The sequence below is a fragment of the Dromiciops gliroides genome, chromosome 4 (assembly GCF_019393635.1).
Source record: "Dromiciops gliroides isolate mDroGli1 chromosome 4, mDroGli1.pri, whole genome shotgun sequence".
Classification (NCBI taxonomy): Eukaryota; Metazoa; Chordata; class Mammalia; order Microbiotheria; family Microbiotheriidae; genus Dromiciops; species Dromiciops gliroides.
The window spans coordinates 153,645,156-153,671,138 of NC_057864.1; the positions used below are offsets into that span (position 1 = coordinate 153,645,156).

A 25,983-nucleotide genomic window follows, 5' to 3' on the forward strand; every position below is an offset into this window, starting at 1 on the left:
GGAGGATAGCACAAGGAAAAGCAGGCTTTCCTGTCTCTTTTCTTGCCTGACCATACCTCTGGAGAGTAGACAATGGCATTGGAGAAAACTGGTAAAGTTGATAGGATCTGGGATGAAAGCTGTTTGTCTCACTTAAAGTCACTGTGCAGGATAATTGCTTTCAATAGCCTGGGTCTGATTTCTTTGCTAAGAGGTAAAGACACCCATACTAGACAAAAATGACAGTTTTTTTCCCCTGATAGACACTTGGATGCAGTGGGACCTAAAAAAAAAGAATTTCTTCTGCCTCTAGTGAAGATAAGAAAGTAGTTTTGGATATTGGGACATCAAAAGCACTTTTCGAAAGGAAGCATGCTCTAGAAATCCAACTTGTAGAGGTATCCCAGTCTTTAGGGTTTCGCTCCAACCAAACCCAAGATTTTCTTTCATATTCCCGAAGTACCTTACTCTGTTTCTCTGGACAATGTGAATATATATCATTAGATTGTTTTTGCTGTCCAAATTAATGATTCTAATGAGAAATATCCACAAAACTACCACCCAAAAAATTTGATTCAGTTCCGCTGTTGGAGAACTGTGGTATAAGTACAGGGGTTAGTAGTTGGCTTCACTGTCATGTGACTGTTAAAGTGGGTAGGTGCATCTCTTTGAATGTCTGTCCTTTGTGTTGATTCACCTCATAAATTGCAAATACTACTGAATCTGTATTCTTGGAAGTGATAAGAATTTAGCCCTAGTGCTCTCTTCCCTTCTTCATGCCCATAAAACAGAGACAACTGTGGGGTGTTCCCCTTGGACCTTTCCCCCTTAATCATTGTCCTGATACCTAATTTTCTCCCATTTCCACTCTCTTGGTGGCTAACAGACTTTAGTTCTTTTGTCTTATACTTCATTTCCTCTTGATCAGGCTTTCTCTGATTTTCGAAATAGTCTAATAACTCTGTACCTTGAATGATGTACTAATGAGAGAAAGCTATAGAAATTTCTCAAGGCTTAGGATGCATTTTCTACAAAGGCTTTTCGAAGACAGTTTGATATTTCTGTTAATCTATTATTTTGTCAGTGTGGATATGCTTTTCACTGTAGTGTCTCTATACATTTAGTAGGTAGTCTTTAAGAATTACTTAAGCCAAAAAATGCATCACACTGTGGCCAACTTATTGATGAGTCTCTCTGACTTTTACTGCTTTACTTCACTGGACCTTGAAGCATTAGTCTATTAGAAAGTAAACATTTATTAATCGACCACCACGTGCCAGGTACTGTTGCTAAACCCTAGGTATAAAGAGTCAAAAGACAATCCTTGCCCTCAAGTTGCTCACAGTCTAATGGGGGAGACCACTAGCTAACAAATATGCACAAACAAGCTATATACAGAGTAAAAAGGAAGTGATTAAAAGAAGGAAGGCACAAGAATTAAGTAGAGTTGGGAAAGGCTTCCTGTAAAAGATAGGATTAGATTTGCAGTTTATTACTCAAGTCTTAACAGCTTGGTGGGACCTGCCAGAGTAAAACACCCACTTAGCATAGTCTTTGAGAATCCATGGTCACTTTCATTTCATGAGGAAACATCAGACTTTATGGAGTATTAGCACATATAATATTTTTAAAAATAAGACTGTATATACCAATATAGATCAAGTTGGTGTAAAGTCCCAGTGATGACAGTTTAAAAAATACATATATAGATTGAATCAGCATCACAGATATTAGAGCTGGAAGGAACTGAAGCCCACCAAAGTGGTCATAGCCAGGACTCAGACCCATTTCTTAAGATTCCAAGTACATCTTTCATCCCATTATGTTGACAGTTCTTCAGAAAGTATCTTAAGGGTTTTCCCACCGTGGGTGTAGTGGAAAAAGACCTAGGTTCAAATCCCATCTGTCACTTAATTGTGTGACCTTGATCAAATCACTCAACTTTTAAAAAATCTGTTTCCTCATATACTATGTATGATTAATAAAGCCTACAGGGTTGTAGGAATATCAGATATGAAGATGTTCTATCTGTAAAGTGCCATGGAATTATAAACCCTTATTACGAGAAAGGAACAGAGAAGTTTGACTTCACTTCTAAAGCTATTTGTGGTGTTACACAGTACAGGTCCGTGACATATTGACTATGTGTTACACGAGTCAACTCTCAATTATTTATTTGCAGCAATTTTACAGATTATCCTTGTTAAGCTGGGGCTTCATCCCTATTCACCTTCACCCAGCTAGGACCTAGGCAACAAAGATACTCAGCCCTAGGCATGGAGAGGAAAAACTTTTTTGTCTATGTACACATATCAATGACTTTTTTTATATAGACCTCACAGATCGATGTTTTTTTTTTTAATAGACTTTTTAGTGTTATTTTAAAACTGCCTGTCAGGGCAGCTAGATGGAGCAGTGGATAAAGCACTGGCCCTGGATTCAGGAGGACCTGAGTTCAAATTCTGACTCAGACACTTGACACTTACTAGCTGTGTGACTGTGGGCAAGTCACTTGAACCCCATTGCCCTGAGCAAAACAAACAAACAAACTGCCCATCATAAACATGAAAATTTAGTTGATTCCTTAGTGTAGATCTGGCTTAGGATACTTTAATTTCATATTATAATCACACTGAAAAAGCTCTCTCCTGGTAACTGATGCAGGTTTTCTCATAAGTGGGAGTAAGCAAACTCTTAGCAGAATGTTAAAGTAATTGGATGATGGACAAGTATAGAGTTTTAGCAGTCTTTGTAGATGAATTATATGTATAGTGCATTTCAAATTCTTAACTTTAAAATTTTGAGTTGAAAATTAATACCATGGGAATAGAGATTGGCCTTGTGATTTTATTGGTGAGGAAACTTCTACTAATATAGGTCATCTGCAACTTAGAGACATTGAGAGTGACTTTTCTCTGGGGTTATGTGTGCAAGGCAAGATTTGAACATAGGTTTTCCTGGCTTTAAGGCCAGTTTTCTATCCACTCTGCTTTTTGCTCTTATTACAGTAAAGAAATATAGCATTAGATGGCTGGTGACATTGAGGAATTTTTAAGTTTTGTTTTTTTGCCCAGGGTCACACAGCTAGTAAGTGTCAAATGTCTGAGGCCAAATTTTAACTCGGTCCTCCTGAATTCAAGGCCAGTGCTTTATCCACTGTGCCACCTAACTGCCCCGGGAATTTTTAAATTTTAAAACCAAAAAACAACTAAACTTTAGGTGTTTGTCATTAGTTTAGGTAGCTCTGCTTTGGTTCCAACCTGAATCACCAATGTCCTTCCTCTCATTATTTCTCTATTTCCTCATTCCTCTTAACATAGCCAGAAAGTTGAAGTGGGCCCTCCCTGCCTTTGCCAATAGGAGTTTTTCTCATCTTGGTTAAGCTTCCAACTTTCTGCTTGCTGTGTTTGCTGCTATATTTTTCAGGTGTTTGTTTTGTGACCCTTACTCAAGCATTAGACCCTGGCCTCTAACATGACAAAGGTTGGAGTGACTTTTCTGGATGTCCTTGACTTTCACCTCCTCCTTGATTGTTTTTCTGTGAGTTCAGCCTTTGGGTAGAGGCAGGGGTTTCTGCTCTTCTTGCCCCTGGGCTACTGTTTCTTTGCCTGAGAAATATTTGGAAAATTACTGGAAAAAAAAAATAGTGCAACCAACTGTGTGCATAGGAACTGGGGTCTCCATCAATTCTTGAACGTCTTAGAATTCCTTAGTGGAAACAAAATGGAAAACTTAGAAGTTATTCAGTCTAGTATCCTTTATATTGAGATGAAGGAACCTGAACATCATTATTTTAAAAAGAATTTGTAGGCCTTCTCACAGGGGCTGCTCCCTCTTCTCCTCAGGTTACAATGCAGCCTGACATTCCTTCTGGGACATTGTAGTTAGTGTAAGGAACAATAAACTGTAACCACTTAGGGAGAAGGTTCTGAAAGAAGAGCTGGTGATTTAAACAGAGAGGAGGTCCTACTTAGAGAAAGGAAGAAGCAGCACCTGGCTTGTGGCTTGGCTGAGGTATTCAGCCCAGTGTAGATAACTCCCTATAGGGGTTTTGACTGGGATAGTGCTTTAAGAGCTTCCATCTTGGGTATACTATATAACTTCAAGAGTCAAAGAAGGAACTTGGAGAGAAATGGAAGAGTGATGTTTATATGGTGGACCCCATGGAGAAAATTTCTTTACCTCTGATTTCAACAAAATTAAGACTTTTCATGAAAGTATCAGCAAAGATTTCTGGAGATTTTAAGGACAGTTTTGAGTTGTATCAGGATTTTCTTAGGTTTTGCCTATGTTTAATGTTGAATGTAATGCTTGGAGGACTAAGCGCTGTACAGCCTACTCTAGGCAAGCCTAGTATGATACCAACATGTAGAAATCTAGAAATAGGCCCACATAGTAAAATAGATAAATTGAAAGAGCTGCCTTTTTTTCCCTTTAGAACATATATAATTTATGTGAAGTCTGGAAGAACACATTCAAGACCCCAAACAGCCTGAGAATAAGGTAGGGGTCATATGGGAATGGTGGAGGAAACACACCATGAAATTCTTTAAAGTCTCAATGTAGTTTGAACTTTGTTTTATTTTGAAGAAAAATGATTGTCAAAGAATTAAGTGAATCTACTAATCTAAAAAGAATGGGGTATTTAGTGTTTAGAGTCAAATTCTGGTTTCTTTTCCATTGGAGGAAAAAATCCCTATCCAGACCTAATGTGTGGGAAAATAACCTGTGGGTATCAACTTGGGCCACTGGGGGGTGGTAAAAGCCTATAGTTTGGATTGAATCTGAAGTCACATAATTGATGTACTATTGTGATATTTAAGGTAGAACAGTTGGCTTAGCTCCCTAAATTCCTTTAGAGTCAGAACTCTTTTTCTGACCTTCCACCGAAGTGGGTACTAGGTACAGGTTTTCCTCTTTAGAATTCTCTATATGAATAGAAACTTAAGGCTACTGTTCTGATTTGAGGGGCCACCTCTCTAAATAGAATACATTTTAATAACCTTTGGGTCATCTCATCAATATTGCTGTAGAAAGCTTTTATTTAGCAACTATTTATAGTACTTTTTAGCCTTGGTAGCATGCCTTAGCGTTATTTTGCTCATGATATGGAAAGCAAAAGAATGTGAAGAGTAGATTTTAAATGAATCAGTTCTGCTACAAAGCAAAAGGTAAGACTACAGGCAAGGAAGGACTGGTTGATTCCAGATGGAATGTGGTACCTATGACAAAAAAGTGGATTTGGACTTTGGATGTAGATCAGCCACAAAGAGCTGTTCAGCCTTGAACAGCGTAAGACAGTTACCTTCCCAGGAGCATCCATACACTGGATGGCTTTCAGATTCCTATCATATTAATAATTGAAGTTTTCCCTTCTCTCACCCTTTGATTTTTAGAGCAAATTATAAAGTGTTTTATCATTTGGACTTTTTTTTTTTAAACCACCAGGTAATCCAGAATGGGGAGTGTTGGGCAAGGTTGAGCTCTAGGGGACACTGAGAATATTGCATAGAGATTGGACTGACTTTTATATGACTTATATTGGACTGACTCATATATATTAGACTGAGTATATGTGTCAGGGCTGGGAATTGAATTGTCTTAATGGTGACATCAAAGGCAACATTAATTTCTTGATATTTCTATCTTTTAGAACTAAAGGAAAGACTATCAGATAAGGCTAGTTAGTGTGGATCCTAGATCTGAAATTCATTTCAACAAACATTTGGTGTTTTTTGCTTTTTACATTTTTTTAACTTTTGAGAAAGAGTCTCCTTATTTCGTCCAGGCTGGAAGTTCACTGGTCACTTAATGGGCCCTATCCCAATACTTGTCTGCTTGGACTTTTTGATTTATTCTCTTTTTCTGCCTTGGGCCAATTTACCTGTGTGCTCTCCAGACCTGGGGGTTCACTGTGTAAGAATAAAAATTGAAAATTCACAGCATTCTTTCTATGCCACTTCACTCAAGTAAGCATTTTGGGTATTATTCATCATCACTGACAATAGAGAATGAAGAGCTGGGGGAATATTGAGCTAGGATATTGATACTAGGGCTTCTGCATGGACTGAATGGCTGCTTCCGTTGAAATAGAAATCCTCCCAGCTTCCTCACCCCAGATGTGGAGATCTAGATTCTAACTTTTTGGATCACTGTAACATGCAGTTTACCTTGGCCAACTCTCATGAATATTTTTGGTTTTGTTAGTTGTGAGTTTTCAGTTGAATTTTACTTGACCTTACTTTAACATGGTTTCTTGTACAGATAGATCTCCCTTGTTGCAATAAGGACAAGAAAGTAGTCCCTGTGCATTTGAATGAGACGTGGCTCTGCACATATGAATCTTCTTAAGCCTGTACTTTGTTTCTATGCTTGGATTTAGTTAATGTTTTATCATATGTCGGTTAATGTTTGAAAACCCTGGTCTATTAAGACATGTGATGTCAGGGCCACGGGCAATTCTAAAATAGACATTAAAATGGCCTCTGATCCGCCCCTCCCCCCCCAACAGTTTACTAGTTATTTTTCAATTTGGTGGGGGTTATTTTTAGAACATACACAGTGGGGTTTACCCATGACACTTCCCAGTTACCTGGATCATCAAGCTCAGGAGCTCTTCCAAAACCAGCATGATTGGCATTGGTTTGTATTTCACATGGAAGATGTGAACCTCGATATTGCTGGGAATGGGATAAAAATTTCAGGAGGGAGAACAGTGGATTTGGGCAAGTGTGATTTTTAGCTGGAGATGAGAAACTAGGATTGTGTTGCGTGGTGGTTGCTGTGTAAGAGTTATGAGGCACAAATGCAGCATATTGGCCTGCTTCCAATTCAAGCAATTAGTCTCCCTCTGAACCCTACTGCCTTAGTTGTTAGTTGGTTTTAGGTTTCTTCTTTGTTTTGAAAGGCACTGAGGGCTGGCTGAAAGAGCACTAGAACTGAAAGCTCTGAATTCCATGCCTGCTTCCACCAAGTGCTAGCATATGACCTCTCTGGATCAGTTTTGTCATCTCTCTAGTGGGAACTGTAATACTTCATACTCTTCAATAAAATGGAAGTATGTCTGCCATATACTGTTGTTACAAATATCAAAGGAGATAATGGATACAAAGTGCTTTGTAAATGCTAATGCACTATGTAAATAAACATGCTATCATTTCTTGACTGAAATTTGTGTTTCTTTGTGCCTGAGTTATAACATTCTACTCCAAAGATAAGGTTTGCATTTTTATTGTCTTTTCTGTAGCACTACTTTTTTCTCTAGGGCTTTGATCCCAGGAGAAATTGAGGTCCTAGTTCCACCAGGAAATGTGTAAACTTACATTCCCTGGTGGAACTTGTATTTGAAATTGGGGCTTTTAATGCCCAGTCCTTTGCTAATTCTCCCAAACTCTAGTGCCTGAAAAATGACTGCCAGAGAATACATGATCAATTCTTCCCACCTTTAGGTGGGGTTGACCTCTTTAGATGTTCCCAGACTGTAAGGTTTTTGTCTTCAAATTATCCAGTTATCCAGTTAGCAAATGTTAATCATTTACAGGAGTCTCTCTTTGCTCTCCTCTTTCTCCCCCACTTTGCTTTCAGCAATTAATTCTATCAATACTTTTTATCAAGGATCTCTTCCTTCCTGCAAAGGACTTGAACTTAAAACAAGCCTAGCTTTATAACCACTTAAAGAATATTTGTCATTGGGGATGAAGTTGGACTCCTGGCACTCTCTTGCTATCTAAGCCAGATGACCTAGAGGAATAGTAATGAGAACTGGGAAAGCAACTAAAACACAGAAATTCAGAGTTTCAAGGAACCGTGGTTGCTATCTATCTAGTCCAATCCATATCTTAAAAAGAATCTCTTCTTCTGATTCAACTCATTCATGCTTTGCATGAAGACCTCCAGTGAGGGGATCCTAAATATTAAAGGTACAGGGTACAAGGTACAAGGGTTAAGAAGTCTTTCATTATGCTAAACCTAAACTTGCCTCATTTTAGCTACTACACATTACTCCTAATTCTGTCCTTTGGAGTTAGGCAGAACAAGTCTAATCTTTCCACATGACAGCCCTTATTTATACTTGTTTTTTTTTTTAAGTGAGGCAATTGGGGTTAAGTGACTTCCCCAGGGTCACACAGCTAGTAAGTGTTAAGTGTCTGAGGCTGGATTTGAACTCAGGTCCTCCTGACTCCAGGGCCGCTTTATTTATACTTAAAAGACAACCATGAGTTGAGTTGAGGTACCAGCACAACCACTTGTCTCTTCTCACTCTAGGTTATTCTCTACACAGCCACCAAAGTGATTTTCCTTCAATGCAGGTCTTACTATGTCATATTCTTTCTCATTAAACTCCAGTGACTATTGCCTCTAGAAGAAAAAAATATAACTTCTTTTGTTTGGTTGTAAGCTGGCGCCAACTTATCTTTCTAGTCTCATCTATTATACCACTTCTTCCAGTCTACAGTCCAGCTAAATGGGCCTTCTTGCTTTTACTTATGGCACTCTATCTCCTATCTTTGTGCCTGAAATGTATTCCTACCTCTAAGAATCCTTTATTTCTTTTAAGACTCAGTCAGGTGCCACTTCCTGCATAAAACTTTTCCTGATTTCCTCCAGCAGCTAGTGCCCTACCTCCTCAAACTGTCATATTTATTTTGTATATATTCTGTATATACTTATAGATGTCAAACAGGATAATGTAATATAGAGAACAGGCTAGCCTCAAAACCTAGTTCAAATTCTACCTCTGACCTATCCTGGCTGTGTGACTCTGAACAAATCCCAGAATCTCTCAGTGTCCTGGGCAACTCTCTCTTAAGACTATAAACTGGACAACCTGCTTTGGTAGATGAACTTTGTTGGGAGCTCCCAATACCATTAAAATCACTGATCTAGTCCCTATTCTTGTCTCCACTGATAGAATATATACTTGAAGGTAGAGACTGTCTTGTTTTCATCTTTGTATCTCTAGTGTCTTAAGAGCCTGGTACTAGTTGGTGCTTGTAGAATGCTTGTAGAGGGGTTGAAATGTCCTGGAGGTGGAGATACAGGTCAGGATTAGACATTAGTAGTCCTTTGTATAGAGGATATAGTTAAAGTATTGGGAATTAATGAGATTTCCCAGGATCAGAATACAGAAAAGAGAAGATTAAGAATTTTGGGGAATGCCCACATTAAGGGATTAGGAAGAGGATGAGGAACTAATAGTGGAGAAAGAGTAGGGAGTTAACTAGAGTACTGGAAAAGTGTGATGTCCTGAGAAGAAGAGAGTCAAAGAGTATTTAGGGGGGATGATCATAAATAGTATTAAGTGCTGCAAGGGGTCAAGGGGACAGACTTGGAAAAAGCCACTGGAATTGGCAGGTAGTCATAAGGGATATGTATGTATGTATATACACACATGTACATTATCAACATTTTTAGTTGATCTGCCAATTCTGAATCTGCATAAATTTTCTCTGTGAGCAAGAAGGATCTGAAGTTCAGTCCTCTTAGAAGTGCTAGGTGGGATCTGACCTTAGGGCTTCATTTATTTCTTTTCAGAGACTGTAGTGGATCAGTATGATATAGAGATACAGGAGCATAGGCACAATTTTGGCTGAAGAAGAGATTCTGCTTAAGTATGACTGAGGTGACTTTTTGGGTCACTTCTGACTCCAAGTTTATTTGATTTTAGACAAGGAAACTGGTAAGGATTATAGAATTTAAGTTTAATTGTCAGCTTTACTTTCAGTTCACCTCGTCAGCTTAGGCAAACATCTTTCTGTTTCATAGCTCAGTTTTGCCTTTTCCAAAATGGGGTAGTCATTCTCTCCCTGCTTTTTTGGACTATTTTATCTCATGAAAGCAGTAAAACCTTGGGTATAGGGGAAAGATGCTGTACAATATCAAACAGGACTTGGGAGTGGGGAAAAGAGCACATGCATTGTTAAGGACAGTGTACAGAAATACAGGCATGGAAGGAAGGGGAAGAAACCAGACCGAATTGGAAAACGACCTCCTGTTCTCTGTGTGAGACATTTTTCCTTCTGTGCCTCTAGAAATTTGCTTTCTTTTGGCATTGCTTCAGTAGACTTCAGGTATCCTTCCTTCAGACTCAACATCAGTCTTGTCACTGCATATTTTTTCTCTCCTCAGCTAAAAGTAATCTTTGGACAACTGTCTCTTGGTAGACACTTTGGGAAGCTACTTAGTAGAATGGGGTTAGGGGGTAATGGTTAAGATGAGGCTAATTCTAGGATGATTGTGATGGGAATGAAAGGGCTGTTGAAAGATCACAGGCCACTGTGCCTGGGGACAGGGACCAGGGTCATAATCACACTTTGTTTTTCTCCAGTGCCTTTTGTCCAAGGCACTGAAAGGGCTTTTTTACAATTCTGATCTGAACATGTAGTATTCTCTGCTTTTTATGGATCTTTTGGGGAGGTGGGAGTGAGGTTCAGAGAACAAGACAATCGTGCCTAGAGTTGCAGTGGTATAAGAAAAAAACCAAACAGGTATCTTTGGCAGACCAAGATTGGGGATTGTTATTTTGATAAAAATTATAGTAATTGTCATACAAAATGGTCTAAGGCAAAGGAATTAGAGGAGAGAATTTATAGAAATATTGGCCATTGTTATTCAAAACCATACTTTTTCTTTCTTTATTTTTTGTATCATTACTTTAATTAGACCTCCAGATACATGGTTGCCCTTTCAGACTCTGATCTAGAAGTCAGGAGCTCCGAGGTACTAATTCCAGCTCTGATCTTCCTTTTACCTAGTCTCCATCATTTATCAACTAAAAGCTTAATGCTTCTAATGGGCTAGGAACTACCCCTTTATAATGACCCAGGTTTCTGCCTTGAAGAGCCAGAATTACTTCATGCATAAAATGAGTTTCTCAATCTAACTTGATTTCTATAAGATGTGAACATGAGTATTTTACCAAGTTTTATGGTTATATTTGACTAGTATTTATAACAAATGCTTCTTAGAGTCTAGAGGTAAATGCAGAAGCTAGCATTTTTCATTAATTTAGTGCTCTCTGTTAGTACTACCTGTCATTTGCTATTTGTCCACTATTCCAGATTCTATTTCAGTTTTTTTCCCTCATTTCAAAGACTCAGTGAGCAAGGCAAAGAAATGGTGGTTAGCTCCACCAAAGATCTCGTCACTTTTTGAGTTTAGAACAAAAAAGCCTAGACTGTATATTTTGTCTGAGAAGCCTTGTTAATCCACTGAAAAAATATTTTTCAAAATATGACAAAGATTGTTGTATCTCCTTGATTCTCTTCTGTTCCCCCCTAGGGTTGATCGTTTCCTAATTGTTGTGTTTTCTTCTCTTAAGTTCAGGCTGGCTACAACAAATACAACTCAAGATGTCAGGTAAAGGGAGCAGCACAGATGGCAAAACAGACCTTGCGAATGGTAAGGTCCAAGGAGGAAGGAAAGCTTTCTTTGCTATCACTGGGGCTTTTGTGGACAGTTATTGGAAGAATTTAAATTCACCTTAGAAGTGTCTTACTTCCCTTGAGTAGCAGAGTGAGGATCATTTTTCCTTAAAGTGAGCTGACCTCAAATTGTTTTGAATACAAGAAACATCTTTCAAGAACTTTACTCTTCAACTTTTCTCTAAGTATCTTAGAAAGTGTTGAGAACATAAAAACTCCTCCAAGAGGCTAGAGGACTTATTTCTGGACTCCTGAAATAGGAGAATATGGGAATAGGTAAACTTAGATGATGAGGTTAGAGTGATAGAACATCCCTAAAGTGGTGGGAACTAGGGATCTTTGTTGGGAGGTTGGGGATTACTAGTGACACTGGGGAATTCTTTTTTATCCCAGAGCACTAACCACCAGTGAGATTAAATGGAGATGAAGTTACAAACCTAGGCAATGGAAACAAGATTTCTTTTTTCAAGGTCAGAGTCACCAGTGTGTAAAGCACTGGGCACCAGGCAAAGCTTAAAACAGAACACTATTGATTTCTAATGTCTGTAGCATTGCTTAAGTCCATACCCTGCAGGTGATCAGAATAGACTCTTGCTAACAAGTCTGTAGAAGCTGCCTGGGCAGGCCCAGTGGACTTGTCTATAGAAAGCATCTTCAAATGGAGGAAACAGATACTCCAGCCTGTTTCATACCTTGCAGTCCAAGTATACTGGCCAAATTCCAGTTCATTTGCTTTGTATAAAGGGAATGAAGTATAAGCTAAAGAGGGGTGGCTGGGGCTGACTTTGGTTCTACTTCTTGTTCCTTTGAGTCATTTTTCTGCTTCCATTTAATTTCTGTACAGGAAGGTTGGTGAGATTTTCTGACTAGACTTGAGTATTATGAGACTTGAGGATGCAGGGGCAGCTAGGTGGCACAGTGGATAGAGCACCGGCCCTGGATTCAGGAGGACCTGAGTTCAAATCCAGCCTCACACACTTGACACTTACTAGCTGTGTGACCCTGGGCAAGTCACTTAACCCCAATTGCCTCACCACCACCACCCCCAAAAAAAAAAAAAAGAGAGAGAGATGAGGTTGCAGAGAAATTTGAAGCTATAGTACATTATGGCAATGGATTAATGTTGAATTGTTAGATTATTAAGAGCCTCAACTAGGAGATGCTGGTGCTCCAGTGGATTTCACATTTGTGTCTCAATTTTTATTAATCATTACAGTGATGGGGTACAAAAGGTTTTACTATTTTATGTGGCCTTCTATGTTTGTAAACCTATTAGGATAGTGTCCATTTTTTATTTTATTTTTAAACTTCATTTATTTATTTATTTGTTTGTTTTAATTCTTTTTGTTGTTGTTTTTTATTTTATTTTTTCTTGTCCACTTCTAGGACCTGAGTTCAAATCCAGCCTCAGACACTTAACACTTACTAGCTGTGTGACCCTGGGCAAGTTACTTAACCCCAGTTGCCTCACTTAAAAAAAAAAAATCAAAGACATGGGCAGTTATTCATTGAGCAAGGAAAATAAATGGCGGTTAGCCCCACTGAAGACCTGGTTATGGTTATGTAATTCTTGGGGCAAGACCCAGAACAAAGTGAAAGTAGGCTATGAACCTGTATGTCAAGCTCTTTTCCTGCCTTCAGGGGTGAACTTAAGATCATTGCTGTCCTCAACTGTCTTCCTTTCTGTTTTCTTCCCATCTGGGCCTTAGGTTAGGAGCTGTAGGTATATTGGTATTTCGTATACTATCCAAGTACTGATTGGAATAAGATGGAATCATGCAATATCTATTTCCAAGAAATTTGATCTACTACTATGACCCAGTTATTTCATCATTCCCCAAATGGCAGTCTCAGTGTAGTGAACTAAGAGAAATACAAGTACTAACAAAATGAGAGAACACATACTTTTCCTCACTCATCTTTATTGCTATTTTATGCCTATGTAAGTCAGATCACTCACTGGGTTTTCTTTCAGTGGTAAATAGAGGTGATGGTGGAAGTGGACAAGAAATATCTTAACAGGAGAGGGGGAAATATAGGAAATAGAAGGTGGTGGTGATTTCCTTAATTAAGAACTAGCTCAGCTCCCTAATTCAGCAGTCAGGAGACTTCAATTGAGCTCTTTTTTTCCCTTGCCTCAGAGGAATGGCTAAATCAACTCTTGCCAAAGAGCTGTTTTATCATTCGTAAGACTGTATAAAGATGTTATTGTCTTCCTTCATTAGTGATGTGCCAGGTAGAGCTAATCAATACCCATGCAGTAGAGCCCTGAGGAGATGTGCCAAGTATTCCCTGGGATTCTTGGTGAGCCATTGATGCACCCTTCTGTGTCAGAGTGCTTATGGTGTGGGCTCAGCTTTGTGGCATAAGGGAGAGTATTGGGTTCAGAATTGGCATATCTGAGCTCAGGTGTGACTTCTGTCACTTATTCTCTCTTAAGCCTTCCACTCAACCTCTCAGTCCAAGTGGTCATGATGAAATTCACACCAACCTCACAGGGTTGAAGTCTTTCTTTTTTTTTTTTATGTAATTAGTTTTGATGCAGGTTTCATGTGTGCTTGAAAAGAATGTCTATTCTTTTTATATTCAAGCTTCTACATGTCAATTCCAAATTATGTGATTTTTAAAAATCCTATTTGATTCATCACTTTCTAGTTTGTTTGTTTGTTTTTTGTTTTTTTTTACATATAAGGTATTTTATTTTTTCCATTACATGTAAAGATAGTTAAGAAATTGCTGTTCTTAAGCTCATGGGATGAGAGTGCCAAACTAGGTTCCTGAGTCCATTGTTAGGATTTCCTGAACTGCAGCTGTGACCCCTGTTGACTCCTTACATGATATCTTTTCTACTCCTCCCTCTCCCACATAGGAAGCTTGTCCAGCAGTCCAGAGGAAATGTCTGGGACAGAAGAGGGAAGAGAAACATCCTCAGGCATTGAGGTTGAGGCTTCAGACCTAAGCCTGAGCCTAACTGGGGATGATGGGGGTGGCCCCAATCGCACCAGCACAGAAAGCCGAGGCACAGACACAGAGAGCTCAGGTGAAGACAAGGACTCTGATAGCATGGAGGATACTGGCCACTACTCCATTAATGATGAAAACCGGGTCCATGACCGCTCAGAGGAGGAGGAAGAGGAGGAAGAAGAGGAGGAGGAGGAGGAAGAAGAGCAGCCCCGACGCCGGGTTCAGCGCAAACGGGCCAACCGAGAACAGGACTCGTCAGATGATGAGCGGGCCCTTGAGGACTGGGTGGCCTCAGAGACATCAGCTCTGCCCCGGCCTCGCTGGCAGGCCCTCCCAGCCCTAAGAGAGAGGGAGCTGGGCTCAAGTGCTCGTTTTGTGTATGAAGCTTGTGGAGCACGAGTCTTTGTGCAACGCTTCCGCCTGCAACATGGGCTAGAGGGCCACACTGGCTGTGTCAACACCCTGCACTTTAACCAGCGTGGTACTTGGTTGGCCAGTGGCAGTGATGACCTCAAGGTTGTGGTGTGGGATTGGGTTCGGAGGCGACCTGTATTGGACTTTGAGAGTGGCCACAAAAGCAATGTCTTCCAGGTGAGTCAGGGGAACATTAAGATACCAGCATTAGAGAAGGAAATAGTATGTAATTGTCCAGGTCATTTGGAAATTAAAGCCAGAGTTTTCACTTACAATCTTTCTGTCTGTAGTGGGGTTTAAAATTAGGACTTCCTAGGTCCTGCATCTGACTCTTTGGTAAGATGAAGATGGTTCTAATATAGCAAAAATTTTGGAATTCCTGTGTTCCAGCTACAGAGTGACTTTATGAGGAAACTCCCCTCCCTTTGCCCTGTATCTGGTAAGAATGGGAGACCTCATATACAGATTTCTTGGAATTCGTAATGAACATATTAGGCATACATAGATCCCTAGGATAATTTACCCACCATCCCCAAAATACGTGAGTGGTATAACCATCCCCAGGCATTATCTTTCTTGCCTAACTACTCTCCTACCAAGTATTTTCTTCTTGGAAACTTATTTGATTTATTTCTAGAGTCAAGAAAAGGATTTAGGTTTTCCCTCTTTCCCTGCTGTATTTCTTAACTCTCTCACACCCTATTTTCTTCTTTATTCCTACCCCAAACCTATTCCTCAGTTTACTTAAGCATTTTTCTCATTATATAATAATCCAGCACCCTGGAACAGGTAACTTACTCACTTATCTTCAGGGGAAGCCCCCCTCTTCCAATCTTCCCTTGCCTTTATCCTTCTAAACTGTAAAAAGAAGTAATTTTGCAGTAGTCAGCAGTATGAGAAGGAAAGCTTAGTTCTTAATCTCTAGGTAGATGCACTTCATTCACCTGCTGGATAAAAAGGGAGCCTGCTAGGGCCATTGTCATGACTTGCCCTAACCTAATAAGTCTTGATTTCCTTTTTGTCCCTTTTCCTATCCTACGTGATCCAGGCCAAGTTCCTTCCCAACAGTGGTGACTCAACTCTTGCCATGTGTGCCCGTGATGGGCAGGTGCGGGTAGCAGAGCTGTCCGCCACACAGTGCTGCAAGAACACCAAGCGTGTTGCCCAGCACAAGGGAGCCTCCCATAAGGTAACCTTCTAGCCATCCACAGTCTTTACTTGCTTTAATGATAACATCATTCTTCAGAAGTTGGAGGAAATAATGACATATTCTATTTTAAAGTTGATCCTTCCCAACAAGGAAGAACAAGTTGCTGGAGTGAAAATGATGGAAACTTTTTGGGGGAACTGACCTTCCCTATTTGAATTTTTGGTAGGAGGAGAAAACGAGGAATATTTTGACATGCATTTTAGATTTTTGGTGAGCAAATTTCAAAGAGTTCAGAGGAAAGAAAGGCAGGATTCCATGAACTAAAATTCTACAGTCAGTCCGGGAGGGATGGGAAGCTCTCAAGAATAAAATTCTAGAGACACAAAGGGAAACAATTCTTAGGAGGAGAAAAATGAGTATTTGTTTAAAAATACTGCTATGGACGCAAAAATAATTTACCAGCCAATTTATATTTTTGGAAGCCATTTGTGGAGGATGGAAACAAGGACAGATTAAAGATTGAAAGATGAATTCAGAAGCATGGTGTGATCATGTGAGAATAAGGTCAAAAAGGTTAACACTCAAAAGGCTAAATGCTTTCCTGGTGAAGAAAAGAAAGGACAACAAAAAGAGGTTAAAAACTATATTGGGGAAAAAAGGAAGATTAAAGAAAGGAATGGAAACAGACAAATTTTCAAAAATGGAAGAGAATAACATGTTTAAATTATATCCTAGTGAACTTGACTTTGATTCCTGGAAGAATTCTAATATGTGTTATTATACTTTAATAATATAAAGGGATAGTTAGTGAGCTTCTAGGGGAAAAAAAAAGATGATAACAGAGCCAGCATGGCTTCATCAATCAAAAACAGTGTCTCGTTTCCTTTTTTTACACAAGGTTGCTAGCCTGGTATATCAGGGCAATACTATAAATATAATTTGTCTAGATTTGCGTAAAACATTTAACAAAGTCTTGTGCATGTGTTTTAGAAAAGATAGAGAGAGTAGGTTAGATGATAGTACAATTAGGTTTATTCAGGATGGGTTGAATGTTTGATACCCAAGGGAAGTCATTAATGTTCTGTGTCAGCAGTACAGTGCCACAGGAGACCTGGGCTTTATGCTGTATAATATTATTTTCAAAGACTTGACTAACGGCATAGATGGCATATTTTCCAGGACACAAAGCTGGGAGAGATAGCTAACATAAGACTTAAAAGATTTTGGAGGACTAGAATATTGGGCTTATTCAAATAAGATTAAATAGTAGTATGGTAAATTACAATCTTATTCTTTTAAGTTAAAAAAAATTAACTTCACAAGAATAAGAATGGGGGGTAATGGCTTGATAAGTTTATCTGAAAAAGACAACCTATTGGTAGACTTAAAGCTCAATATGAGTAAACAGCATGATGTGGCAAACCAAAAAAATATACAGCATTCTCAGGTTACATTAAGAGAGGCATAGCTTCTAGGGATTAAGGAGGTCAGAGTCCTTTCTATTCTCCCCAGATCAGACACCAGTTAGGTTCTTAGCTGTTTTGGTGTCATGGACACCTTTGGCAATTAGTGAAGTCTATGGATCCTTTCTCAGAATAATGTTTTTAAATGCATAAAATAAAATACATAAGATTACAGTGACCTCTGCCTGAGTGTACAGAGGAAGGCATCCAAAAATAATAAAGGAACACATGTGGATTGGTTGAAAGAAATGGGAAAGTTTAACTTTGAGAAGCCTTACTAACAGAACTGTCCCAAAATGGATGCGCTTCCATGGGAAGTAAGCAGGTTGCACCTTGCTATAAGTCTCCCAACTAAGACTGGAATATCACTTTTCAGGTATGATATTCAGAGATTTTCTGTTCAGATCTGATTAGGACTATGTGACTACCAAAAGGTCCCTTCCAACACTGAAATTCTGTGACCCTCCCTTGACTTTTAGTAACTCAGTTAAGTTTCTTTCCCATCTCTGCTTTTTTTTTTTTTGGTGGGGCAGTGAAGGTTAAGTGTCTTGCCCAGGGTCACACACTCTTTGACTTATAAAACAAAACTGACTACCTGTTTATTCTCCATCAGCTCTAAGTTTTATAAGGTGTAAGAGGAGAGAATGAGGGAACATCTATTATTTTCATGAAAAGAAAAGATCTTTGAGAGCAGAGCATTGTGTCTGTGCATCATACAAATGATTATGCTTGGCCCCCATGCTGAACTGTATCTTTAGGGTCTCCCAGTTCTTCAGAACATCTTAATAGCACTGTGGTGTAAGTAGCTGACTTATCACATGTGAGAATTCCACTTCTGTTCACAGCTTACAAATAGCACTGTTTTCAGGAGCCATATTTAGAGCAGGGAATGTAGGCCAGGCTGTCATGGCAAGATTATGTTAATGGCTACAACCACCGTGTGGTTTAGGGCAAGCCCAATGATCTCAGCCATTGAAATTAGGAACTTTCCCATCTTTTTAACCAAAATTCTAACTAGATGGCTGGAGACCCAGAGATCTCTTTAGGGGTTACTCCTGTAATATCTGGCTATGATAGATTAGGAAATAGGAGAAATGTCTACTCTCAATCCTTATTCCTGACTGCCTAGGCTTTGTAAGATGAGAATATATCTCAGCCTTTCTTTTCTCTCTGAACCACTACCCTCACTACTTTTGAATTTTTGAATTGAGTTCATTTGAGAAAGGGTCATGGTGGCCAGTGTTGATTTCCTTAATTTTCTCACCATTTATCTTCCTATATTCCTCTAGGTCAGGTAAGCCACCTGTCTTTGTATTTAAAAAACAAAACAAAATCCCCATTTGACACAAGGGAAGGAAGAACAGGCTTAAATTATCTCTTTAGCAAGTAGACATTTCTTGTTTTGTGACATTTTGGGCTGTTCATTCCTGCCTAGAGATAGAGGAATGGACTAAATAAACCTCTGACTATGATCTTTATATGCACATCACTTTTCTTTTTCCCTTCATAGTTGGCCCTGGAGCCAGACTCCCCTTGTACTTTCCTATCTGCTGGTGAAGATGCGGTCGTCTTCACCATTGACCTCCGACAAGATCGACCAGCATCGTAAGTATCCCTGGCCATTCTCATTGCCTGAGAACAGTGGTATTGTCAAGAGTTCTCTGTTCAGCTTCAATTTGCATTCAGTACTAGATGTCAACAATAGGTGGGATTCTTCTCTGCTGATTATACAGTCTGTGGGTTATTTATATCTGTAGTTTCTCCATTGATTTTTTAAAATTATGTTGTTCTTAATCTCTGCCTGTTTTGTTTCTATCTTTATCTGTAGTTTCTCCTTTTGAATTTTTCTTTTTTATTATGTTTTCCTTAATCCCCTACCTGTTTTGTTGTTTTTTCTTCTTAGCGAGAGACAAGGAGTTTTGAAACATCTTTTAGTCTACTTTGTTTATAGAAAGGGAGATGGAGGAAGTGGCTCCTCCTGAGATTACCTTATCTATGGATTTCAGTTCCTTGGTGCTCTTGGGTGCCACCCACTTTATCTATAGAAGTATGTGACCTGCTTTGTTGGGTAAGCCCTGCCCTCTGGGAGTTTACAGAAATGTAAAAAAAAGGATAAATAAATGGTACATAAACTTGAAAGAAATCTATTATGGTAAAATAATATAAAATGGCACAGCTCATTTTTACATGTAAATTTGGATTTGAATAAACTCTCATCCTAATGTGATTGCCTTCAGTAAAAGACTGATATGTTTATTTTTTAAAAGGAGTATTAGCTTTGTTTCAACTAAGAACATTATCAAGGAATTCTATGGTATGTACACTGTATATTAAAAAATGAGGTCAGAAGATAAGTTTAGGTAACCGTGCTCTTTCTAGAATTTAGGTAACAGTGTTGTGGGGAGTATTCATTTACCTTTCAGTCTTAGAATTGAATCAGGTGGGGATTTCAAGAGCTGCTTAAGTTATAAAAGGGAAGCAAATGTATTGGGCTCTTTAATGAGGGGAGGAGGGAGAGTTCATTTTAGAGATTTGGTATAGCTAGATAGAGGATTCAGGATGAATTGACCAGATGAAGGGGCATTAACAAGTTTGCCACAGGAGAAAAAAAGGGGTGAGAATATAGAAAATAGTGTGAATTTCATCAGGCCCTGATGGAAAGCTTTAAGATTGGTTAAGGATCTTGATTTTGAGTCATAGGACAGCGGGCCACAAGAAATGGGAGAGACTGTCAGAGAAATCTTTAGAGAAAATGGAGAAAAATGGTTTTGGCAGTATTGAATAATATAGAATGAAGTGCTTAAGGCAGAAAACCTAGTTAAGAGATCATCCAGGACACACATTAAATCCAATGACCGAAGGGATAGAGATTAAAGGGTGACTAATTATAGGAAATATAAAAGAAGAGCAAGATTTAGCAGTAGGCTGGATATGAGGTGTGAAGTGTAATGATGTAGTGGAACTTGGAATTTAGAGAAATTTTTAGGGTTAGATTCATTCTACATAGAAAATGAGTCAACAAGCATTTATTAAGTACTTGCTATTTTCTAGGCACTTTGCTAAGCAACAAAGATAAAGAGAGGAATAAAAAACAGATCCCTTGAAGGAACTTAAAAATCTAGCCAGGGAGATGATATGCAAACAACTATGTACAAACAAGATATATATATATAAGAGAAATTAGACCCAAAAGGAAAACCTCCAGGAATATTATAGCCAAATTCCAGAGCTCCCAGGTCAGGGACAAAATATTACAAGCAGCTAGAAAAAAGGAATTCAGTATGACTCTGAAGGACTTATGAAAACTGCAGTCCATCTACAGAGAAAGAACTGATTGAAGCATAAACAGATTGAAGCATAATTTTTTTGACAGTTCCTTAATCTGAAGTTTTGTTTTTATCCTCTTTTTTCTCACAACCTAGCTAATGTGGAGATGTTTTCCATGACTACTCATGTATTTAAAAAAAAAGAGAGAGAGAGAGAAATTAGAGATAATCAAGAGAGGGATTGCAGAGGGTGGGATTTTAGCTGGCACTTGAAGGAAGCTAGGAGAGCCAGGAGATGGAGATGACAAAAAGAGAGAATTCCAGGTATGAGGGGGACAAACAAGCAAAAATGCACAGTCAGGAGATGGTGTGTCTTGTTTGAAGAACAGTCCAGAGGCCAACTTCACTCAGTATAAATTAAGGTTAAGTGACTTGCCCCTTGCCCCTGGCAAGGATAAGAACTGAAAGAGTTTGTGTTTTTTTCCTTGTACACTATGCTTTGATTTCTAAAATGCTTTCACTCTTCTGTGGGGTAATTGAACGCATCTATACTATATTTATAGGTAGGGGATGCTCATCCTAAAGAGGATTATTCTGAACTTCCTTGTTAGTTTGATGGGTTGAAGAAGTGGGTATTGTCTACTGTTATGGGGAAGTTGGATATGAGGAAGAGTTATGGAAGGAAGATGAACAGCTCTATTTTGACCTTGTTTAGTTAGGTTGGTAACATAATATCCATTTAGATTTAAGACAGTATTATATGGGTTTGGCATAAGGGAAAAAGTTCAAGGAGGTTATTTGTATATAGAAGATGCTTGAATCCCTGGTAGTCAGTGAGATTATCAAGAACTCTTTAATAAAGAGATAAAAGCGGCTAGGTTGTTATCCATGAGAGGAGGGATTCCTATAGCTAAGGGAATGTAATTTGGTATGGATTGCCCATAAAAGTACTTTACTGGTTTTGGTCTCTGCTGGACCATATTCTTGACTTAGTCATTTTAAAATAATCATGTTGAACTAATTTCTACTCATGCTTATGGATCATTCTACTTGCTCCCATGTAGTAATAATGTTAACTTATATATTACATAATGCTTTTACGTTTACAAAGAGTGTTGCAGACGCACTTAGGTATTTAAAAGTATTCTTCATTTGAGCTTCACAACACTCATTAGAGGCTTCGTCATCCCTACTTTACAGATAGGGAAAGTGACTTTCAAGAAAAGGAATTGTTCTACTTGAAAGGTGAAAAAAGAGGCATAGAGAGTGTGCCTTGTCAGTTGGATCATTCAGTAGTAGAGCATAGACTCTAACCTCCCCATCCATATTCTTCATTTTGCCATAAGTGAGTACCATGGGATAGCAGGCAACCTTTTTAAGGATTTCATTCAACCCAGGTGTCCTGATCCCATATGAACTGACAAAGAAGGAGCTCTGGCATTAAGAAAAAACAGCAGTATATACCTCAAATGGATGTCTCCTATGAGTCCCAAACTCTAGTCAGGGCCACCATTCTTTACAGTGGTATCTCTTTCTAATTCAACAGAAACAGGCTTTGAAATAAAATAAAATTTTCTGAGTTGTCTTAGAAAAGTCCCAGACTAGGTGGCTCTGACCACCCAGAGTATGGATATTAAAATAGCTTCCTGGCAAAGAAACTGGTTGTCAAGGTTGTGTTGTATCTTTTGGTTTCCATGGCACCAGAAATGAGTAAAGTTTAAGATTCAAAACAAAAACCAAAGCCCTGCATCCTCCTCCTCAGCTGTTTGATTTTTTTGCTTTGCCTTTAAACTTTGACATTCTCCTGCAGGTTAATAATATCACCTTTTTGACTGGTTGTAGAACTGTAAGTTCTGGGATTTGAATACCAAAAAATAGAAATTCCTCAGCCCCCTCAAGTCTTTGCCTAAGTTAGAACAAATTATGGAAATTTAACTCTTCAGAATCTTGTATCTGTTAGGTAACATTATATCTAGACATTTTTTTTTTTGGAGTCTTAAGTTTTGAACCTATACACTTTTAGAATAGGAATATTTCAGCAATGCAGAAGAATCTATGTTGGATAAAACTTGAGGTGCCATCATCTGCAGGTGACCATAGCTGGCCACTTACCCTTACAGATTCTCCCTTTTTGCTTTCATCAGAATATAGTGAATTGCTTAAAATCATGGTACTGTTGTGTACCCACTGTCTGAACACTGTTTGAGGGTGATAGCCTGAGTGGGCAGGAGCTGGACCTGATAGCTAGTGCTAAAAAAGATCAGTTATGCTTGATACACATGCACTCTCACTAATCTGCTAAACTTAGCCCCGTATTCCTCAGGCTTCATGTTATCTTTTGGTGTCTAATTTTCCTCTGCCCTTTATGTTCATTTTAATCTAATTGCAACTATATAAAATATTGTGGGAAGAGGAACATGCTGCATGATTTGGCCTGCCCTGAAATTTTAGGGCCAGGTTGACAGGAAGGTTGGCCCCAGGCCTTCACACCCCGCTGGGAGGCAGCTTTTCCTGTGGTATAGTCAGAAGAATGTCCAGGACTGGTTTGTCTGCCTTGCAATCCAAAAACAAACCACAGTTTTGATTCTAAGGAATGGTTAAGGATACTGTTTCCCCTTCGATTACATTCATTGTGCTAGGAAACAATGTTAGGGCTTGTTATTTTTTGATACTCAATTTATAAGTCTGGTTCAAAGTGACATTTGTCTGAAAACCATAATTGAAGTCACTAGAAGATTCGTTTCAGCCCTCCGTCTATAATTTTTTCCTCTCTAAGGGACTGCAGAGAGCTATTTGTAGGTAAAGGGCTGGGAGATCTTAGATTAGAGTGCTATTATCTGTGTAGTCACAAATTAATGTTGTTTTGAAATGAGGCCATGATGTTTGAGTCCTTTGGTCCCTGTGCAAAAAGGTCATGAAGTGACTAAGGTGGCTGGTATCTTCAGAATGTGCTAGCTCAGAAAACACTCCAGAAGATTATTTAGTTGCACATTACTAAAGAGAACTCCTTAGAGATTTTTTAAATTTCTGAAGTAACACATGGTAAATGTATGTCTTTTTTTTTTTTTAAACTTTGGAACAAGAAAAGCTGTTTTCTCTCTTTCCAAATCAGAATCTGTTTGGTTTCTTGTCAGCCCTGTCTGCGCCTCTCTCCCTGCTCTCACTTGCCGTGACCATCTGGACCCTTTGGGGAATGTAACTGTGTATGCTCTTCTACTCTTAAAGGAAACTGGTGGTGACGAAGGAGAAGGAGAAGAAAGTTGGGCTATACACAATCTACGTGAACCCCGCCAACACTCACCAATTTGCAGTGGGTGGGCGAGATCAATTTGTGAGGTGAGTCTCTAGTTCTAGGAAGCCCTACGGAAGGTAGTAAGTAGTAGCCCAGCCAAAGGGGCCAAGAGCCAAGTGCTGTCCTGGAGAGGCATAAGATGGCCTAGGAATTACTCAATATTACTTTTAATTCTTGAAATGCTCTGTCCTTCAAAGAACTTAAAATGTTTTCTGATGTGTTTTCTTTTATTTCTGTTAGGAAAGGAGTGGTCATAGATAATATCTTAATTCATAATATGGGAATAATAAAAACTTAGATTCAGTGACTTGACCAAGGTTGCACAACTGAGACTTAATGCCCAGGTCTCTAGGCTTCTAGGCAAAGGCTATATCAGTGTATTTTTCCAGCTTCTTTATGTAAGTGAATAAAGATTATGAATTGGGAACTTCAAAATTTTAAGATTAAGAAACAAGCTGGCTTGATGGTACTCATTGAGCTCAGGATTCCTAACTCCTACAGAACTGAATAACTACTTTTTTCTTTCTACATCTCTACTAGTCACATTTTTATTACTGTAACCATCTGTGATTAGTCAGCTGAGTTGAAACACCAAATGAGAAGCCACATGCAGATGAGGCCAAGGTAATGGATTCAGTTTCCTCAGGATTCATTTAGCTTCCTCTTGATCCACAGTGATAAGCTACACCTTAACTCTTAACATACTTTTCTGTAGATTTATTTATTCATTCTCTCTCTCTCTCTCACACACACACACACACACACACACACACACACACACACACACACACACACACACAGAGTCTTTGGTTAATGGGGACCAAGAAAATCTAGCCTCACAACTATCAACCTCCAAGCTTATTTCCCTAATTCTAATTATAGGTTTAATAACATTATCTTTTTTTACCTTAATTTTTTTCAGTTATCAAGCATTCATTTTTTTTCTTCTTGCTACCTGTCCCTCCCCAATTGAGAAAAAAGAAAAACAAAACCCTTAAAACAAATGTGCTTAATTAGTCAAGCAAAACAAATTCCTGTATTGGCTGTTGTGAAAAATGTGTGTCTCATTCTGCATTCTCATTGCCTTGCTGTCAGGAGGAACATTATCTATCTAGACAAAAGACAACATTACTGTAATCATATCCTAAAATTAATTTTATTAACAAAAATCATTGGGATGTAATAACATTTTACACTAACAGTGTGAAGATCTGTGCTCTAATTCTAACACTGCCGCTTAGCTTTACAGTCTTAAGCAAATTACTGTTTTTGAGCTTCAGTCTCACAACATCATACATTTAGAGTGTATGACCTTGAGATCATTTGGTATTATTAATTCCTTGTTTTGCAAATGAGGAGATTGATGCCCAGAGAAGTTGTGTGTGACTTGTCCATACAGGTGATAAAGGTGGAGTTCAAACATGGGCCCTAGTCCTTCAAAGCCAGTGCTTTTTTCACCGTATCATGTACAAATAGGATAGTCTAGAGATATGCAAGTGGGATAGTCTAGAGGACCTATTTCACATGGTTACTATGAGAATCAAAGTATTAAATACAATATTAATATAAGGTCACATCATTATTAGAGTTATATAGATTGTTATATGGTTGAGTTACCCTTCCTCCAGAATCCTGACCTTAACAACATATCAGCCTTTCTGCCTCAGGGAACCTAGGTGTATCTGCCTCTCCCTTTTTCCTCACAAAAAATCCTTTCCTACTACAAGTCTTTTCCTTTCTGCTCCTTCAGTTTATCTGTCCTCAGGTTCACAACAGAATGCAAAGATTTTCTCTCTGAACAAGATACTAAGACTTCTTAGTTCTCATTTCTGAGGCCACTTTCCTCGACCAAGCCATTGGTCCCATTCAATGACCTTTACAAAATGGTAGTTTCCTGCACAGAGTTCTAGACTGTCTTTGATAACCTTCATCTCTGAAAAATTTGCCTGCTAGAGGAGAGCTCTTTGGAAAGGAGTAGCAGAATCAGTCAGTTACATTGGAAACTGCAGTTAGAATTCCCTTGTTCTGAAGC

General features: G+C 38.8%; 1 protein-coding gene across 8 annotated transcripts in view; it reads left to right on the forward strand.

Annotated features, from left to right (window-relative positions):
• The window catches only part of DCAF8 (DDB1 and CUL4 associated factor 8), a 49,356-nt gene that overhangs the window by 3,432 nt on the left and 19,941 nt on the right, over window positions 1–25,983 (forward strand). For 3 of the 8 annotated variants that reach the window (XM_043962990.1, XM_043962989.1, XM_043962991.1), the window contains exons 3-7: window positions 11,300–11,379; window positions 14,272–14,957; window positions 15,829–15,969; window positions 18,904–18,998; window positions 23,885–23,995. In XM_043962990.1, the coding sequence (XP_043818925.1) occupies window positions 11,331–11,379; window positions 14,272–14,957; window positions 15,829–15,969; window positions 18,904–18,998; window positions 23,885–23,995 (1,082 nt within the window). In that variant the 5' untranslated portion in view covers window positions 11,300–11,330. Of the gene's footprint in view, window positions 1–4,417; window positions 4,483–11,299; window positions 11,380–14,271; window positions 14,958–15,828; window positions 15,970–18,903; window positions 18,999–23,884; window positions 23,996–25,983 lie in introns of all 8 variants that reach the window. The other 5 variants (XM_043962992.1, XM_043962993.1, XM_043962994.1 and 2 more) reach the window with 3 other exon arrangements.